The sequence below is a fragment of the Anabrus simplex genome, chromosome 1 (genome assembly GCF_040414725.1).
Source record: "Anabrus simplex isolate iqAnaSimp1 chromosome 1, ASM4041472v1, whole genome shotgun sequence".
NCBI classification, from domain to species: domain Eukaryota; kingdom Metazoa; phylum Arthropoda; class Insecta; order Orthoptera; family Tettigoniidae; genus Anabrus; species Anabrus simplex.
Window position 1 is genome coordinate 1,745,844,287 of NC_090265.1, and position 20,088 is coordinate 1,745,864,374.

Below are 20,088 nucleotides of genomic sequence, written 5' to 3' on the forward strand. Positions count from 1 at the left end.
GCTAATAGAATGTCATTCTCTCTTCACTATTTCCCAAGATCCAGTGACGTTACACAAAGGCACTGTACAACCGGTTGTCACGGCTAGCTATGTATAATAAAGAATCGGTCGTTTAATGTCACTGGATTTTGTGTGTGTGTGCGCGTGCGGGGGTGAAAGGAAGCAGCGTGGTTACCGCGAGAGTTGCCAGTGGTATTCATTACTGTTTGGCCGCGAATGCAAGATGACCCTTGATTTTTCGCATGATATTCTGAGGGGTAAAAACCTCATCTTTGATTCAGAGAAATACGGTATCACTCCAGAGTTTTTATCTTCAAATGGCGCCACCTAGCTTAACCGTATATGTGTCATGAAAACATAATTGAAACGCATGTAGAGAAATGAGTTATCCTCGCTAAAATTTACATGTGAATAGCCTTTCCGAAATTTAATTAGACGTGAGAAAATATGAACTATTCTCTGAAATCAGTGATGTATCTGCCATACATTGAGGGTGTATCACATTCTTAGGTACCGGTACTTAATTTCAATATATAACATTAAAATTAAGGGATCGTTTACTTCGGCCATTATTTTGAACGAGTTAACAACGGCTATCGGCCATGTTATTTACGCATTTATTGCGAAAACTTGTTATCCTCTTTCATTTCAAATTTTCTTTAGAGAATAGCAGTCGTTGGGTATTACTAATCGACTCCAACATCGCCAGCCACATCATATACGAAACATGTACCACTTTTGACCATTAAAAATTGCCTTAAGCAATCATTGTATCGACTAGGTGGAAAATAAATACTTAATTGTGAATCTATTGTAGTGCGATACGGACCATGAAGCTGATTTTATGTAATCCAACATCGCCTTCGAATGTCAACGAGAGAGCTCGCAAATGCACACAGTGAGAAAACTATACCGTACCAAAGATGATCAATCGCATTTTGTGGCAAACGTTTGTTTCCTTATTCAAACAGCTTTACTTATCCTAACTTAACCGTACTATACATATGATGAAAACATACTTCAAGCGCCAGTAGAGAAATGATAACCTTCTCGCTATAAATTTACATGATAATAACCTTTCCGTAATTTAACCAGACGCGAGAAAATATAAACTAACCTGTGAAATCAATTATTTACTCTGCCATATCTCGAGGTGTATCCCTTTTTTACTTACTGTAATTGCAGTATTTAGCATTAAAATTAAGCGATCATTTAGTCAGGCTTTATTTTTAACGGGTTAAGAACTGCTATCGGACACATTATTTACGCATTTATTACGAAAATATGTTCTGCTTCATTTCAAATTTTCTTTTCAGAACAGCAGTAGACAGGTATTACTAACAGACTCCAACATCGCCTTCAAATGTCGACGAGAGAACTCGCTAGTTAACATAGCGAAGAAACGATACCGAAGATAATCGATTTCATGCAACATAATCGCTGTGGTGCATAATTATCGATAACAGAAAAATAGCTCGTAATAATGGATGCGTCAGTGATAGGCCTCTTGCTATAACCGAAGGACAATACACAGTTTAATATAGAAATTTTGAAGGGACAACAAAATACTGTCTGTATAACGGGGTTCTCGTTATATGCCATACTCGCTATTGCGTACTTCTACTGTATTAAAGGTGACCACACTCTCCCTTGTTTTAGTCTTCACACAGTTGTAACAGTTATCATATATTGCTTTTATCTCCAACACTATGATACCAACAAAAAGATGGTTTTCCCATTTTCATACCACGTAAATGCTGGAGTTGTACCTTAACCCATTCAAGTCACAATAAATGGCCACATTGTTGACTGTGGAATCAGATTTAATTTGCCTGCCCTTAGTTTGACCGTACCCTATCACGCAAAAACATGAATAAAATATAAACTAATGCAGATAATTCATTCAAATTTTGTATTCATGCCATTGAAGGTTATGATTTACCCATTCTTCATTCCTTGAGTGACTGGTGGCTTTGGTATAAATGTGTCATTTGAAATAATTACAAAAAGAGGGGATCCGTGCACTCTAAAACATCACAATTTCAGATGGTGGGCAGACTATAAATTTTTCATAAGTATTTCTGAAACACCACTGTATCCACGAAATGGATTATCAAGGTTATCGTCTTTTTTTCCCCTCCAATTTCCAATCACTACGGTTCTTTTGTGTTACCGGCCGCGCGCGTTTGGAAGAACCTGGTGCGTGACTTTCACCCTCTCACTTTCTTCAATATTCTGCTAACTTCAGTGATTCTCACTGTTACCATCACTATCCTAAAACTCCGATTCATTTTCCAAAAAGTAATTATTGCCATAATCGTCATCTAAAACAATGTCTACAATAGCTTTCAATCTCTCGTCGTCATTACCACGAAACTGGTTCTACTGCGTGATGAATACCGAATGCCGATGAAAGTAAACTGTTGTTCAACAATTCCAGTGTCGCACGTAAATAGACATCATTGTTTACCAACAGTACATGCCAGTAGTTCCTTACAGTGTGTATTGTTCCTCCTGTGGGTGGGGTACGCAGACGAAGAATATATCCACGGTATCCCCTGCCTGTTGTAAGAGGCTACTAAAAGGGGCGACCAAGGGATGATCGAATTAGAACTATGAGACTACTTGTAATTAGTACCATCACGCAGGGAACACCATGGCTGGGCTGTGTGGCTCAGACGGTTGAGGCGCTGGCCTTCTGACCCCAACTTGGCAGGTTCGATTCTGGCTCAGTCCGGTGGTATTTGAAGGTGCTCAAATGCGTCAGCCTCGTGTCAGTAGATTTACTGGCACGTAAAAGAACTCCTGCGGGACAAAACTCCGGCACCTCGGTGTCTCCGAAAACTGTAAAAGAGTAGTTAGTTGGACGTAAAGCAAAATAACATTATTATTGGGAACACCATGGGTCGCTTTTACTTGCACGTAATACCACTATGTTAGGTACACAATAGGTTTGTGATTAGTAGTGACAGTGTGGGAATCAGGGTGGGTTTTACAGTACATGTGATTAGTACCACTATATGAGCGACACCATGGGTCTGCCTTGCCTATGGTTAGTACCCACTATGTGAGGAACACCATGGTATAGTACGAGTCCCTGTGATTAGTACACCTATTGAGGAACACCATAGGTTTGCATTGCCTGTAAATGGCACCGCAATGTGAGAAAGACCATAGGTCTGTGTTACCTATGCGACGTACAATACTTGTAGTACCATAATGTGTGGAATATCGTGAGTACGCTACTTTTGATTAGTATCACAACATGACAAATACCATGGTTCTACTTTCCTAGCGATAAGTACCATTATGAGCAGCCGATGACCTGGATTTTGGACCTCTTTAGACTACAAGTATCATTGATTCAGGATTGTGCTTTAGAAGCAATCCCTTGGTCAATAATACTATTGTTTAATGCTAGTTTCTGGGAATGTGGGGCACTGTGGGTCGGATCCAGTGATTGTTTTAAATTCATATCCATCCATTCATTTTTCGTCATCACGTGAATTTTGGTCAGTGGATGGTTTTGGACTTTCAGATTGTCATTACATTTCATCTCATTTTGTACTATTAGGGGCCGATGACTTAGATGTTAGGCGCCTTTAAACAGTAATCATCATTATCATCAGTGTGTATTGCGTCATTGTGAGCTAAGCTCGTAATGTGATTTATGCGCCAAAACGGCGCACGCAACCACAGCTCGTCATATGACGTGAATGAGTTAAGGCCACAGTCACTTTCTTCCTACTCATAGCCCTCTCCTATCCCATCATCACCATAAGATCTATCTGTGTCGGTGCAATGTAAATCAGATTGTAAAAAGAATTCAGTTTACTTAAAGTAATATGTAATTGTTTGCATTTTTATGTCTATTGATTTTTTTAAAGCCAGTCACCCCTTTCCACGTAAGTATAATGTCTGTAGCTGACAATTTTGTTCATGGGCACACACGACCATGGGATACTGAAAGTGTCATTAGGTTCTTTTGAACATGTAGTTCAGTGTCCGTACGCGTTCACACATCGCTCTATCCGTATTCACTCAGTTGGTATTGCTTTTGGGATTGATACGTGAATGAACTGTGTTGGAATGCTGTCTTTTATTGTTGTATGAACTGGTTAGAGGAATGCCTTCTTCCTCTATGGGAGTAGAGTAACAAAATACCCAAATTTTCTTGTGGCAAAAAAATGGCAACTCCTTTTCATCTTTGGTGGATGAAGGTGTGAAAAGTCATTGTCACTTTTCATAATATAACCTCACTTGCCTACCTTATCTAATAAAATACATTGCATGGAAAAAAAACAAACGTCAAGAAGCAGTAATTCTGTTTTTCTATGCATGTCACTGAAATGTATAACTCTGACATGCTTTTAACTGTGGACTACTTCCAAAGATCAGTGATCGATGCCAAGAGTTGGTTTAAAGGGTGGGCTGTTGAATGAATACTTGAATACTACAATTTTTACTGTATTGGAAAGCGTTTTTCCTGTTGTACTGTAATATTTGATACTACTAAAAACTAACGAACAGGGTGTGGGGTAATAAGCCAAATAGTAACTATTCTAAGTCGCTGACCAACTTTTGAAACATATATAAATCTAGATTTAACTTCAAAAATCTGAATATCTGCATTTAAAATGGAAAATCTGAAAATTAATATTCATTAAATAAAATACACACTCGTCGGACCTTGTACTCACACTTACTTGTTACCTGCTTACTTACACATACGTTATTTGAAGGGCGCCAGCTGCCACTCAGTGCAGCAATAATAGAATGAGACTCTTGACTATCTCTAAGGTGTGGGGTAATAAGCTTACTTTTGACAAAATACCATATAAGTTCTGGGAAAAGGAGATTGGCGTTCGGTTTCCCCATTAATTTTGAGGTTAAGATATTTTACTGTCATTGAAATAAAACTATGAATTAGTTTGATAGAACAAAATATATTCTTTAAATAATATATAAAAAATAGTGAGTCTTGTTGCGATAAAACAGATGAGAATACGAAATTATGACATTGCAACTGAGGCATGAATTTGAATTCTTCTTGACTGGACATTTAACAATTTATACGAAATATTTCCCTCACTGATTCCCTTGACTGTACCTTCAACACTTTGAGTGTAATTACGACACATTCCTTTGATCTGGTGTTTACTGTAGATGTGTCACTCCTAACTTGGTGATACATCCTTGTGACTGCTTCTTCTCCATATCATCTGACTTCTTTGTAAGTCAATATGGTATTACCTCATAGCAGGTGGTATCCCTCTCTGACTCCATGGTAAGCCCTTGCGTCCGTGTCTTCAACTAAGTGACGGACCAACTTTGGCCTCACTCTCTCAATGACCAATGATTAATGGCTCACTGAGTCTTCTCCATCTCTCGTTCACACTCGTTGACTGACCGACTGAGCCCCCTTCATCTCGTAGACTTCTTCACTGTTCAGCTTCCGTTTAACTAATGACTGTTCACTTATCCATTTTGGCTTCTTCACTGTACTGCTTCCATTTAAATAATGACCGACGCTACAATATGCACCCACCTTTTATAGACGTTGGTTGACACAGCTACGTAATCTCCAGAAATAACAATGACATACTCCCACAACGCCTCAAACTGTTGCATGTAATGGTGAAATCCCCCGGGACGGCTGAGAAACTCAAAGGAACAGTGCTCAGTAGCCATGACGTGGCGATGACTTGGCAGAATCGCCAGCATTATTGCACAATGTAACGATGCCATATCCAACATCTGATATATAACAATTCTCACTGTACATGTATTGAGTGTTATTTTACACACACGTATATATGCATACGTCTAAGTACAATCCTGCAAGCGACAAGCATTGTAAAATTGAATTAAATAAGAATTATAACAAAATAATAGTAATCTCACAGATAAAATAATAATAATACGGACATAATAATAATAATAATAATAATAATAATAATAATAATAATAATAATAATAATAATAATAATAATAATAATGATACAATAATAATAATACAGATATTATCTTGTAACGGGATTTGAACCGTTACAGTACATGTTCAAGGAGACCATGCGCTGGTACGGCGAGTTGTTGGAAAGAATCTATTATTAGCGGGTTAAAATTTAAAGCCTAATTTATTTTCAAATTTACTTATGTCATTTAAGTTTTAAAAGTCATTTGTATATTTGTTCATATATTTTATGTCATTTGTGTGTACCGGTATGTACTTTTGTTTAGTTATTAGATGTTTTACATTAAGGCTGAAACTTGTCCCTAGTTAATGTAATTCAAAATATTGCATCTTATAGCATTGGAAGGTGGACCGTTATGACATTAATTTAATAATTCTTATTGTGATCTGCCGGCCGGTTAATCCGAGGTCCTGTGTATTACAAATTTGGAATGTTCCAATCAGAATTGGTAGATATCATTAGTATTGTCTAAATGATCTGTTATGCAATTTAATATTCATTTTGTGTTCGTAAACAACAGTTTGTACATTTATTTTATGCCTTGTTCATTTCTAAACATTAATAATGTTTTGTACAGCAAATGCTGCAGAAACAAAATCGTGGTTTCAAGATGAAGAAGAAGAAGAAGAAGATGATGATGATGATGATGATGACAATAACTATAATAATAGCATGTAGCCTCTGGAAAAGCGTGGTGCAGGTCTTTCGAGTTGACACCCTATAGGTGACCTGCACGTCTGTGAGGATGAGGCCCTGTCTAACATGAATTCTAATGCTGAAAACCGAATCAAACACCCAGCTTCCAAGCCAGAGGAATCAACTAATGAATGTTAAAATCCCTGTACTGAGTGATTTGGCTGTGCAGTTACAGTTATGTAGCTGTGGGCTTGTATTTGGGAAATGGTGGGTTCGAATCTCACCGTTGGCAGCTCTGAAGATGGTTTTCCATGGTTTCCCATTTACACATCAGGAAAATGCTTGGGCTGTTCCTTAAGGCCACAGCTGCTATCTTTCCATTCCTAGCCCTTTCTCATCCTTACGTTGTTGAAAACCTCCACTGTATTAGCACGACAAACCTCTAGGAAAAAATAGAAGTTCAGTCCCTGGCCTGGCTGGGAATTGACCCTGGGACTGCTTGGACCGAAGGCCAACTTGCTAACCATTTAGCCATGGAGCTGGATATGGTTCTAATATAACAAAATATGACAGTGAAAGGAATATCAGGGTGATAACCTAACACAGTGAAATCCTGTTATAAGGTTCTCTTTTAAGATTTGAATAAGCTTTGATTAAAGTAGATAATTATAGCCCCTTAGGTATGTAACATTTTAAGAAAATAATTTTCCTGCTATACTTCCAGTAGCCACTGGCATTATTGCTGCTAGTACATGGTGGATGGCCTTCAGGCTACACAAACTGCCACACGGTACCCAGCAGAAGACGTTGAAACTACTTGAAGAAAATAACGTAGGAATAAGTGGATCATTTAAAGCATTTAGAATGTCTGTTCTCCCAGTATGGTAGTCTGCTACATACATACATACATACATACATACATACATACATACATACATACATTACATACATTATCATTATAGACTGTTATGCCTTTCAGCGTTCAGTCTGCAAGCCTCTGTGAATTTACTAAACGTCGCCACAATCCTCGATTTGCAACTAGTGTTGTGGCCTAATTTAGTTCTATACCTCTTATCTTTAAATCGTTAGAAACTGAGTCTAACCATCATCGCCTTGGTCTACCTCTACTTCTCTTACCCTCCATAACAGAGTCCATTATTCTCCTAGGTAACCTGTCCTCCATTCGCCTCACATGACCCCACCACCGAAGCCGGTAGTCTGCTAAGAAAAATTAAATCATGGTGCAATGAAGCTAATGGTGTTAGCTTACAGTTGCTATCAACAGTATTTTATACTAAAGAAGTTAGCTCCTAGAGGAAATGTTCCTTACATCAGTCTGTTTTCAGGCTGACTTTAGCAAGAATGAATGCAGGTAGAAACAGATGGGAACAATGACAGGAGGGGTCTTTGCAATGAGGAGATAAAAGCCAAGGTAGAAAATAACTTGATGGCTGAAGCTGTATGTATAAACTGGCTTCAGGCGAATGGACAATGATGGTTACCAAGGAGAATATTGGACTTGGCTATGGAGAGTAAGAGGAGTAGAGGGAGACCATGGCTCAGTTTTTAATGATGAGGTGTGGAACTAAATGAGTGCATGGAGCTAGTTGTAAATAGAGGATTGTGGAGATGCGTAGTTAATTCACAGACTTGCAATCTGAATGCTAAAATGCTACCAAGTGAGTCGGCCATGTGGTTAGCAGCACACAGCTGTGAGCGTGCATTCAAGAAATAGTGGGTTTGAACCCCACTGTTGGCAGCCCTGAACATGGTTTTCTGTGGTTTCTATTTTCACACCAGGCAAATGCTGGGACTGTACCTTAATTAATTAAAACCATGACCACTTCCTTTCCACCCCTAGCCCTTTCCTATCCCATTGTTGCCATAAGACCTATCTGTGTCTGTGTAACGTAAAGCAAATTGTGAAGAAAAAAAAAAAAAAAGTAAAATATTAAAGGACATAACAGTTTATAATCAAGATTTATATTAGAAATAGAAAATCCTATATAAACTACAATTTTTCTGAGCACCTTTAGATTGGACTCTTAAAATGAGGGGTTGCTCATTGAAATCTTTTCAGCTGTTTTCTCACATTTTGCATTACTGGCAAATGGCTTATTCAATTGTATTAGAAAAGCATGCCTGTCATTGTGTCTTCTTGGTTTTTGGGTAACAAGTAAGACTGCAATCATCCATATTCGTTGTTTTACTTTGTATTGGTTCTAATATTTTTCTGGCACTTATTAACATCATCTTAATTTACTACTAGTAATGGAAAGGACACACAAGGCAAATCAAACCATACTTAGAAAAACGGGAACATTAAAAGAACCACAGAACAGATATGTTACATTATTTGGCATAATTTCAGTGTCTATTATTTGAAACAATTGCTCACTCTCTTTTTCACCTTTTAAACTTATAGCAACTGAGATGTTGTTGCAATCTCCAGCAATAGTATGCTTTCACATTGTCATGGAATTCTCTCAACATTGAGGTGGTGGTGGTGGTGGTGGTGGTGGTGGTGGTGGTGATTATTGTTTTTTAAGAGAAGTACATCTGTGCAACCATTCTGTATTAGCACTATCCAGAGGGAAAAAAATTGAAGGTATCCGACACTTAGAAAAATGAAGATATTGGCCAAAGAAAGACTTGGGCCACTAAAGGTGTGAAAATGAAAGACTCCCTAGGACTCTATACCTAATACCATCAGGGTCGGGAAAGAACAAGAGTTGACCAAGGGAGGTCGGACAGAATAGATGAAAGTTAGGAGCCTGACACTCTCAACATTGAATATGAGCTTTTACACTCAAAGGAATTTTGACTCTATACCATCTTTTCCTAAATCTGTACATTAAAGGTAGACAGTAGATGGAAAACTTGATGGGTTATTACCTGGAAATGGGTACTATACTATTTTATCCTGTTTTTAATGTACATAATTTTTTTTTGCTATTGGCTTTACGTCGCACCGACACAGATGGGTCTTATGGTGACGATGGGACAGGAAAGGGCTAGGACTGGACTGGGAAGGAAACATCCGTGACCTTAATTAAGGTACAGCTCCAGCATTTGCCTGGTGTGAAAATGGGAAACCACGGAAAACCATCTTCAGGGCTGCCGACATTGGGGCTCGAACCCACTATCTTCCAAATACTGGATACTGGCCGCATTTAAGCGACTGCAGCTATCGAGCTCGGTATTATACATAATTGAGAGTGACCAAATTAGTGTATGGATGTAAAACAAGGATATTTATTTAGTTTGTCAAAATATTTCCTGATATAGACTGACAGAGAATTCTGCATTTTGTACCATGTGCAAGTGACAATGTATATTAGTCTGATCTGGCTAAAAGTTAAGTGTAAGACATTGGCTGTTGGTGTGAAATGTTTGTCCCATTACCATAAACCTGAAAGATTTTTTATTCATGACCTGGTGATATCTAACATTTTCTACTTAGAAAATTCAGAATTGTTTTGTTGGAATTCTAAAGTGACAGGTAGTTAAATACTTAATAGCTCTTTAAGTCGAAATATTAAAATACTGGAACAAGGATAAAATCACCTGTTAGGATTAACACAATGACAATACTGTGTGGGAAGAGGAAGCTGCAGAATGAAGATACAAAGGCAAACATGAAGACACAACAGTGACCACTCCCTGTAAGCTGAATCTTCAGGGTAATGTTATTGTTTCTAAATATTCTGACAGACTGATAGAAAAATAAATATCTTTGTTTTAAAAGATACCCACATATTCAAATAATACTATTTTCATATCATCACCCAGTTCTTGTACATCTCAAATCTACCAAAGTACATTATCAATTTAAAATTTATTCTGTCATATGTGTGACTTCTTGTTTCTTTACCTAAAATAATTGTTGCATTTTATTTGGAGAACCTTTAAAATTTCATGGATGGGTGATTCTTTAGAAGTAATATAAAAGAATGTTTTATTGTAGTTCTTTTCATAGTATAAGCTTATTTTTCAGACCTCAGAAGACTTTCGTTTACGACTTAATGAGGTTCTTAACATTCAAGACAATCGATATCCTGAAGGTTACCAGGAGGCACCTTTGGCATACGATGCAGTTTGGGCTGTTGCTCTGGGTAAGTATACTTCATTACTTTTCTTTTAGTGTTTTTATTACTTAGTCTTTTGAGTCAGCATGTACGTGTCTGTACAATCTTTTCCATACATATTTTCCTTCCCCTTTTTTTTAAACAAACTCACTCCTAACAATAATAGTAAGATTTGGTTAGAACATTCCTTATGTTTTTAAAAACTGCCAACAGCATGAAAATAGGTTCCTTAGTTCTGGTTCGCCTGGAACTGGGAAGAGAGTAATAATTTATTGCAATCCAATTTCTTTTTTTTTTTTTTTTTTTTTTTTTTTTTTTTTGATACATGCATGATTTTCCTTGTTACAATTAGTTTATCTGTTACTATTTTAAGCCGGCCCCGTGGTGTAGGGGTAGCGCGCCTGCCTTTTACCCGGAGGCCCCGGGTTAGATTTCTGGTCAGGTTAGGGATTTTTACCTGGATCTGAGGGTTGGTTTGAGGTCCTCTTAGCCTGCTTGATTACAATTGAGGAGCTATCTGATGGTGAGATAGCGGCCCTGGTCTAGAAAGCTAAGAATAACGGCCGAGAGGATTCAGCGTGCTGACCACACGACACCTCGTAATTGCAGGCCTTTGGGCTGAGCAGCGGTCACTTGTTAGGCCAAGGCCCTTCAAGGACTGTAGTGCCATGAGGTTAGCTTAGGTTACTAAATTAAACATTACAGTTAAACCTAATCACTATTTACACCCAATCTCTAAATTGTAGTTTTTAAAATTTTATTTATTTTTGTCCTAGACGTTAACAGTATTTTATAGTCTAGGACAACAAGTATCTTACCCTTATTAAGTTGTATCAGTGCAAGTATTCATTTCCATGTCCAGTCAGCATTTCCAAAAAACTGCAGCAGCGATGGCCTTGCTGTTTCCTCTAAAAACATCTTGTGATGTGCATGGGTTGTTCAGGAGGGGACAGATAAGTAGGTGGCTTGGGTTTTGTTTAGCATCACATTCACACAAGGTGTCTGTGTTTGCCGGAAGAATCCCCCATTTCTTCAGGTTGATCTTAAGTGGTTGAGGGACCTCCATACAGGGTAAGGTAGGTCGGCGCCAGGAGCTAGTTCTTCTTTTGGTGACACGTCTGTGGGCAGTGAGCTCCTCCATCTGTTAAGACGATTTGTCTCTGGTGCTCCCTCCAGCGGCAGAGTCCTAGCAAGGAAGCTTTTGCAGAATCTGAGGCGAGACCTTGCAGCTTGGTGACTACGGAGTGGATGTCGATGATCATTCTCCAGCTTTGTTCTCTCGGCATCTGCAGCAGTGGCCCTCCGGATGTTGGGTGGGGCTACTGGTTGTGAAGGGATCAGCCGTCAGCACATTTAGTTTATCGTCTGACGTTGCCCACGCTGCACCCGATTGATATTCATTTCTTGTACGTCTATAATTGCAGTCTTCATGAGAGTTCCCTTCATGAATGAATGAATGAAATGAATTAATTAGTGCAGGTATTTATTTAAGTCATGAGTATGAAGAGAGTTATCCTAGACGTCTTCTTCTTCTTAGCGTGCCTGTCCAACTTTGACGTTGGCAATCAACATGGCTATTCTGACCTTATCCATTTCAGAACAGTTCTGCAGATGTTTCATTGAACCAGCTTTTATGGGTGAACTGAATGACTGCGTGAATGAACAGGTTATAATAACTCATTTGAAACTTAAAGTCAATGCAAAAACCAGGGTCTGGCAAGCGTTTGATATGGATGTTGATTCCCGTAGGGAACCTGAAATATTTGTCCCGAATGAGTAAATTTATACAGTAGAAGTCCGCTATAGCGAGTACGGCATATAACGAGAACTGCGTTATAACGACGGCATTTTTCTGTCCCTCCAAAATTCCTATCTTAAACTGTGTATCGTCCTTCGGTTACAGCGAGAACCCTATCACTGGCGCATCCGTTATTACGAGCGATTTTTTCCGTTACCGATATTTATGCTCCCCAGCGATGATATTGCATGCGATCGATTACCTTCGGCATCGTTTCCTCGCTATGTGCCCTAGCGATTTCTCTCGTCAACATTCGAAGGCGATGTCGGAGTCGATTAGTAATATCCGTCGACAGTTGTTCCGTAAAGAAAATTCGAATTGAAAGAGAACATACTTTCGTAATAAATGCGTAAATAACGTGTCCGATAACGGTTTTTAACTCCGTAAATATAAGGCTGACTAAGCCGACGCTTGATTTTGAGGCTAAATACTGCAATTAAGTAAGAATGGGATACACATTGAGATATGGCAGAGTGCTTAATTGATTTCAGAGGTTAGTTTATATTTTGTCGCGTCTGGTTAAATTACGGAAAGGCTATTATGAAAATTTAGAGCGACAAAGGTATAATTTCCCTACTGGCGCTTGAAGTGTGTTTTCATCATTCGTATAGTACGGCTAAGTTAGGATACGTGACGCTGTTTGAATAAGAAAACTGATACGTTTGCAACAAAATGCTATCGATCATCATCGGTACGGTAGTTTTCTCACTTTGTGCATTTGCGAGCTCTCTCGTTGACATTCAAAGGCGATGTTGGAGTTTATTAGTAATACCCATTGACTGCTGTTCTCTAAAGAAAATTCGAAATGAAAGAGGAAAACACGTTTTCGTAATAAATGTGTAAACAACGTGGCCGATAGCAGTTGTTAACTCGTTAAAAATAAAGACTGAAGTAAACGATATCTTAATTTTAATGTTATGTACGGAAATTAAGTAATAATGTGATACACCTCAAGATATGGCAGAGTACATCACTGATTTCAGAGGATATTTCATATCCTCTCGCGTCTAGTTACGGCTATTTACATATAAATGTTTCGCGAGGAGGTTATTTTTCTACATGCGTTTCAAATATGTTTTCATGATAGACTACACATACGGTTAGGTTAGATGACGCTGTTTGAAGAAGAAAGCTGAGGTGTTTGCCACAGAAGTCTCTGGAATGATACCGTATTTCTCCGAATCCAATACTTTTTTAAAATCAGAATCTCATGCGAAAACTCAAGGGTTGTTGCATTCGCGGCCTAACAGTAAGTTAATGGTTACCACTGGCAACTACCGCGGTAACCACGCTGCTTCTTTTCACACGCGCACAGAACTCGTTGACAATAAACGACCGCCTCTTTACTACACATCGCTAGCCGCGACAACCGGTTGTACAGAGCCTGTGTGTTTCTCAAATCTGCAGAATGGCATCAAAGCGTGCGGCCCTTCGAATTCTTAGAAAAGCCATGGCTACTCAGTGGCAGAGTCATAACGCGTCTATTGTACTTGACGCTTAGTAAAATTAAGGTTTATAGACAGCAGGAATATTTTCGTGATGGATAGTCGTATTGTAAAGATACGTGGAAAAGATATTGCCGGCAAATTTTCAACGGGTTCTAGTTGATATTATAATGCCAATTATAAGTTAATGTTTATTAAACACACGATAATGTAGAATAATTGTGCAGCCGCAAGTAAATACGATATAGGCCTAACTAAAGCCAATATTTGGCATTAGTGTGAAGACAAAGAGCTTAAAAAAATGCGTACTGAACAAAAAATACATTCAGTGATCCGCAACAAGGACGCTTTAAAGAAGTCGAAGATGAAATTGTGAGGCATGTGCACGAAAAACGCAAGGGCGGAATGGCCACACAGTGGCGCAATAAACTCGTTCGTTGACTTTCAACGTTCGCGATTAGGCCAATACATCGCTAGCCGCTGAATTTGGCCGAACCCGACAAGCGAGACGTGCATGTAGCGGCAGCCGGTTATATCTGACGCTGCGTAAAAGTAACAGTTTTATAGACAGCAAGAATAATTTCCTGATGGATCGTTGTATTGTACAGACGCATGGAATAGGTACTGTCGGAAATTTTTCAACGAGTTCTCTTCGGTATTATGATGCCAATGTTGAATTAATGGTCATCAAACCCGCGGAAATAAATGATTGTGCAGCCGCCAAAAATAAAGAAATACGGCGTGACGAAAGTCAATGTTCGGCGTCTAAAAATAGTCAAAAAATGCGTAGGCCTACTGTAAGACAAGGCATTCATATGATTTTACAAATTTCTTTTTGAGCCTGATTTAAATTTTTTGAAGGAAAAAGTGGGGTTCATCTTGGATTCGGAAATATACGGTACTATATTTTTTTCGGAATGAAATTAAACATACACTTTCACGTAGTATCGGATTACGAAAAATAACAAACAAGTAAGCCGTAGTGTGGATATCATCTACGAAAACGCAAGTTTTGAACAAACTGATTGCCGTTTCATATCGATTTTAAGGTGCATGAAGGGTTTTCCGACTTTTATACAAAAATCGGAAATAACGACAATCCGTTATAGCGAGTAAATTTTTCGCTGTTATGAATTCTCGCTATAGCGGACTTCTACTGTAATACCAATAAAAATGGTCTGTTATTGGACATTATAAATTTTCCAGCTAACTCATTCGCCCCAGTGTGCTAAGTTGGGCTCATCAGTTGGTAAATAGCACACCCACCAAGATGCATGGCTAGTGCATGATATAGATGTTGATTCCCATAGGGAACCTGAAATATTTGTCCCGAATGAGTAAATTTACAATACCAATATAAATGGTCCGTTATTGGACATTATAAATTCGCCAGCTAACTCATTCCTGGTTGCCAGCGTTTCGCCCCAGTGTGCTAAGTTGGGCTCACCAGTTGGTAAATAGCACACTCACCAAGACGCATCGCTAATGCATACCATGGAGGCCATTGCGTAGGCTACTTGGAGCCACCGGCAGTGCCAATGCACTACGAGAGACTTTGTCTCATTACCAAAAATTGATGCCTGCTTGGCCATCGGATGATATAGATGTTGATTCCCATAGTGAGCCTGAAATATTTGTCCCGAATGAGTAAATTTACAATACCAATATAAATGGTCCGTTATTGGCATCATAAATTTTCCAGGTAACTCATTCCTGGTTGACAGCGTTTCGCCCCAGTGGAAAATTTATAATGTCCAATAACGGACCATTTATATTGCTATTGTAAACTTACTCATTCGGGACAAATATTTCAGGTTCCCTATGGGAATCAACATCTATATCATCTGATGGCCAGGCAGGCATCAATTTTTGGTAAGGAGACAAAGTCTCTCATAGTGCATTGACACCGCCGGTGGCTCCAAGTAGCCTACGTAGTGGCCTCCACGGTATGTACTAGCCATGCGTCTTGGTGGGTGTGTTATTTACTAACTGATTAACCCAACTTAGCACACTGGGTGAAACGCTGGCAAGCGGGAATGAGTTGGCTGGAAAATTTATAATGTCCAATAACGGACCATTTATATTGGTATTAAGCAAGTGTTTAGAATTGCAGGGTGATTTTTGCATTGCTGGGCCCAACCATGTTCTCTGGGCTATGTTAGACATATAAATAGAGAACTAAAGGGACACAGAATAAGCAAATAACAGAGTTTGAATGAGAACAAATGATGGTCCTGTATGGAGATGGAGGTTTGTGCCATTATATTGGTGCTTATATGGAACATAATGCCACAATAGAGATGGAGTAATAAGAGTTCTGTCCTATATTGTGTAGCACCTGTACCAACCTTTCAATACAATATACAGAAATTTAAAGCACTCTGTATTTTATGAATGAATTGTTAAGTTGAGAAAATAACTTAAATTAAAATATTTCTGTTTTCAGCTTTCAACAAGACAATGGAACGTATTCACAAACATGGTAAAAGTTTGAAGAATTTCACTTATACAGATAAGGAGATAGCAGATGATATCTATTCTGCCATAAACAGCACACAGTTTCTAGGAGTATCAGTAAGTACTAAACTAGTATAGTATTTTTGAGAAATGTGGTAGGAAAATACTCTTCAGTAGCATGTCTTCTGCTTCTTTCTGGTCCTCCTCCTCTTCTCCACATGCTTGCACTGCTTGTTAGAGAACAGGGACAATCTCAATCCCTTCAGTGTATGTAGTTTTTTTTTCTCTTTTCAGCTCATATATTAGCTTTGTGGGGCTGCTGCTCCCATTCTCAGGGCACATTTTATCTCTTATATTCCTTCGTAGACTGACACTGTAAGTTTATCCCAGATCTGATATATTCCATACGTAATTATTGAAGACATCTTCAACTCGCATGGCTTTACAACTGGGTCTATAGGCATGGTGCCTCTACAGGTTCTTTACATTGCGTATTCCTTTGGTAGCAGCTACCGTTCTGTCTTTGATGCATTATCGGAATAAGTTCATTGATTTTTGTGTTACCTATGATATATTTCACAATGAAGAAAATGGCATATAGGGTTGCAATATTGAACTGCTCGAGGTCCATGCAGCCTATTTCTTTAAATTCTTTTTTTTTTTTTTTTAAGTATAAGCCCAGCAATATTTCAACATCCTCTGTATTCTTATCTAATAATATGTCAATACCATGGAAAGTGACTGACTCTTGCAGCATCCCTCTCCTTGTCGGTGGAGGCTGATAGAATACATCCATGGTCTCCGCTGTTTGTTGCAAGAAGTGACTGACAGGGGAAACCCCAGGGCCTCTCAACTTGGAAGCATGGGTTGGTGATCACAGACCCCTAGCTGAGTCTAGCACTCCTGTTATCATTTCCTTGTATGCCTATTTTGGCAAACTTTCTTCTGGCATTCTCATCATATGAAGTTATAGTGATGAATATAATAGTTTAATAATGAAGCAAGTAGAAATAATACACCTAATGTTGGTTACAATAGGTACCTACTCACTGTTTACTGATGACCTAAAAGCAATTTAGTCCACATTCTGGCCGCTCAGCCTGGTTTGATAGTCTTGATTCACCAATACTGCTGCACTAAAATTTCTTTCATTACTCACTCTTCATCATCATATGCAGTTTCCAACTGTTGGCTAGGTCTGCGTGGAACATAAGCCTCTCCATCTCCTTGTGTCTTCCCACCACTTCTCCCTCGTCACTCTTGCTCAGTCTTCTCCTCTTCTCTGTACACACTCTTCCACTACTTTTATCCACCTGTTTCTTGGTCTTCCTCTTGGTCATTTTCCTGTTATCTTCATTTTGTGCATCCTCCTCGGCATCCCTTCCCCTGTCATTCTCTTTATGTGTCCATACCAGTCCAGATGCCTCTATCCTGTTCTCTAGTGGCTCTTCTTTCAGTATATCTCTAACCTTCTCATTTCTCATCTTATCTATTCTTGTCTCTCCAATCCTGCTTCTCTGAAATTTCATGTCACTTGCCTGTATCCTAGTCAAGGCTCCCTGCCTCATTACCCAAGTTTCTGCTGCATATGTCAGAATAGGTATATAGTACATCCTATATATCACCCTTTTGCTTCTCTTACGGATATCCTTGCTCCAAACCAAGCTTCTGACACTTTTCAGGAATGCTCCTGCTCGTCTTCCACACTCAATTATTTCCTTTTCATTTCTTCCACTTTCCTCTATGATACTTCCCAGGTACTTGAAACACTCTACCTCCCTAAGCTGTTCCCCTCCAAGCATTATCCCTCTCGAAGGTCTCTCCTTCTTTATAGTTGTGATCACTATCTCGCTCTTTTTGGCATTAAATTTCATTCCATATTGTTCCACCTCATCTTCCCATGCATCTAACTGTTCCTGGATATCCTCTTCCTTTTTTCCCCAGACTAACAAGTCATCTGTAAACATCATCATCTTTTGTTTTTCCTTCCCAAATTTTCCTTGCCACTTTTGTCATTAGCTTGTCCATTACTACAATGAAGAGCAAAGGTAACAGAGCACTTGTCTTAATCCACTTTTTTGCTCAAACCAGTCTGTTCTCTCTCCTCCTACTTTCACACAACTGACACTCCCACGGTACATCTCCCTCACTCTTTCTATTGTCTGCTTCTCAACACCTTTTTACTGTAAGGCTTCCCATACCTTGTTTCTGCACACACGATCATGTGGTTTCTCAAAGTCCAAGAAGGCCATCGGTAGATCTTTACCCCACTTATAATGATACTCTTGTAGTTGTCTTGCTGTGAATATGTGGACCTTCCTGATCTAAGGCCATACTGCTCTTCTCTTAACCTTTCATCCACCCTCACACTTGATACCTTAAATTAATTTGTCTGTCTTCTTATCTCGCCCGAGCCCAATAACCATTTGTCAGTTAAAGCCTAAGCCCATGATCACCTTTAAGCTGGATGTACATGTAATGGAAGGTTTTTGTTGACTATTTTAGACTCTATTTGTTTAAAAAAAAGAATGTTTGGTTACAGGGTCATGTGGCATTCAGCTCACAGGGTGATCGTATAGCCCTAACACAAATTGAGCAGATGGTGGATGGTGTATATGTGAAGTTGGGTTATTATGACACACAAGCTGACAATCTCACTTGGCTTAATAAGGAGCACTGGATTGGTAAATGTCTCACATTTAAAAGCTTGGATCTGCATTAACTACTTGGAATTAAATGCAGATAAATATAATTTCAGAAGAGTCATTTCAGGTTTTGCTTTCTTTCAGGAGGTAAAGTACCTCAAGATCGCACTATAGTTCGGAGAGTCCTGCGCACTGTTTCATTGCCTCTCTTCATCTGTATGTGGACTGTTTCATGTGTTGGCATAGTGGCAGCCATAGGTCTCATCTTCTTCAATGTCTGGTATCGTCACAGAAGGTATGTTTGTTACTTTAAACTTCTAAGGTTCTTAATTGTTAGGTAACAAACCTTTTGCATTGGAAAGAATATTTATTCCAAAACTGAAGTATTTGGTAACTGAATTTAAAATCTGAAATAAAATGCTAAATAATATTGTTATCAAGGATTTAAATTAATATCCGTATTTTAAAATCCTCTCTTGGATATTTAATGGAGTTGCTTATATTGATAATAAGAATTTCTTTTAATCCTCAAATACATGTTTTATTGGACAGACTCTTTAGCCTTCAGCTCTTGGTCTTGTGTACTCTGCTGCAGAATACTGCTCATCAATATGGCTGAACAGCAGTCACACCAAATTAATTCACACTCAGCTGAATCACACTATGTGTATGATATCAGGGACAATTAGATCTACTCCCACTTTCTGGCTATCTGTTCTATCCCATATTCCACCACCTCACCTCCGCCGAGAAAATGCTCTCCTACGAGATTATAAGAAAATAACTAACAACATTCAGTAGCCAATCCATGGTGACATGAATGATGTTCTTATTAACAGGCTAAAATCAAGATGCCCACCTGTTAGAACAGCCAGAAACCTAGCAGACGCTAACTTCAATCTGCTTCAGGCGTGGAAGCAATATGGATATCCAGTGCTCCATCAGAATATCACTATCTACCATGGCTGAAAAACAAACCAGAGGGTTTTGATCTTCCACGAAAGACCTGGACAACTATCAACATTATTTGCACTGGCCATGGCA

The 20,088-nt window shown here is 38.8% G+C and overlaps 1 protein-coding gene across 1 annotated transcript in view; it reads left to right on the plus strand.

Annotated features, from left to right (window-relative positions):
* GABA-B-R1 (gamma-aminobutyric acid type B receptor subunit 1) overlaps nucleotides 1-20,088 on the plus strand; it is a 297,561-nt gene that overhangs the window by 112,668 nt on the left and 164,805 nt on the right. Inside the window, exons 8-11 of the mRNA XM_068225678.1 lie at nucleotides 10,609-10,726; nucleotides 16,389-16,516; nucleotides 18,942-19,083; nucleotides 19,189-19,339. Of these exons, the coding sequence (XP_068081779.1) occupies nucleotides 10,609-10,726; nucleotides 16,389-16,516; nucleotides 18,942-19,083; nucleotides 19,189-19,339 (539 nt within the window). The remainder of the gene's footprint in view (nucleotides 1-10,608; nucleotides 10,727-16,388; nucleotides 16,517-18,941; nucleotides 19,084-19,188; nucleotides 19,340-20,088) is intronic.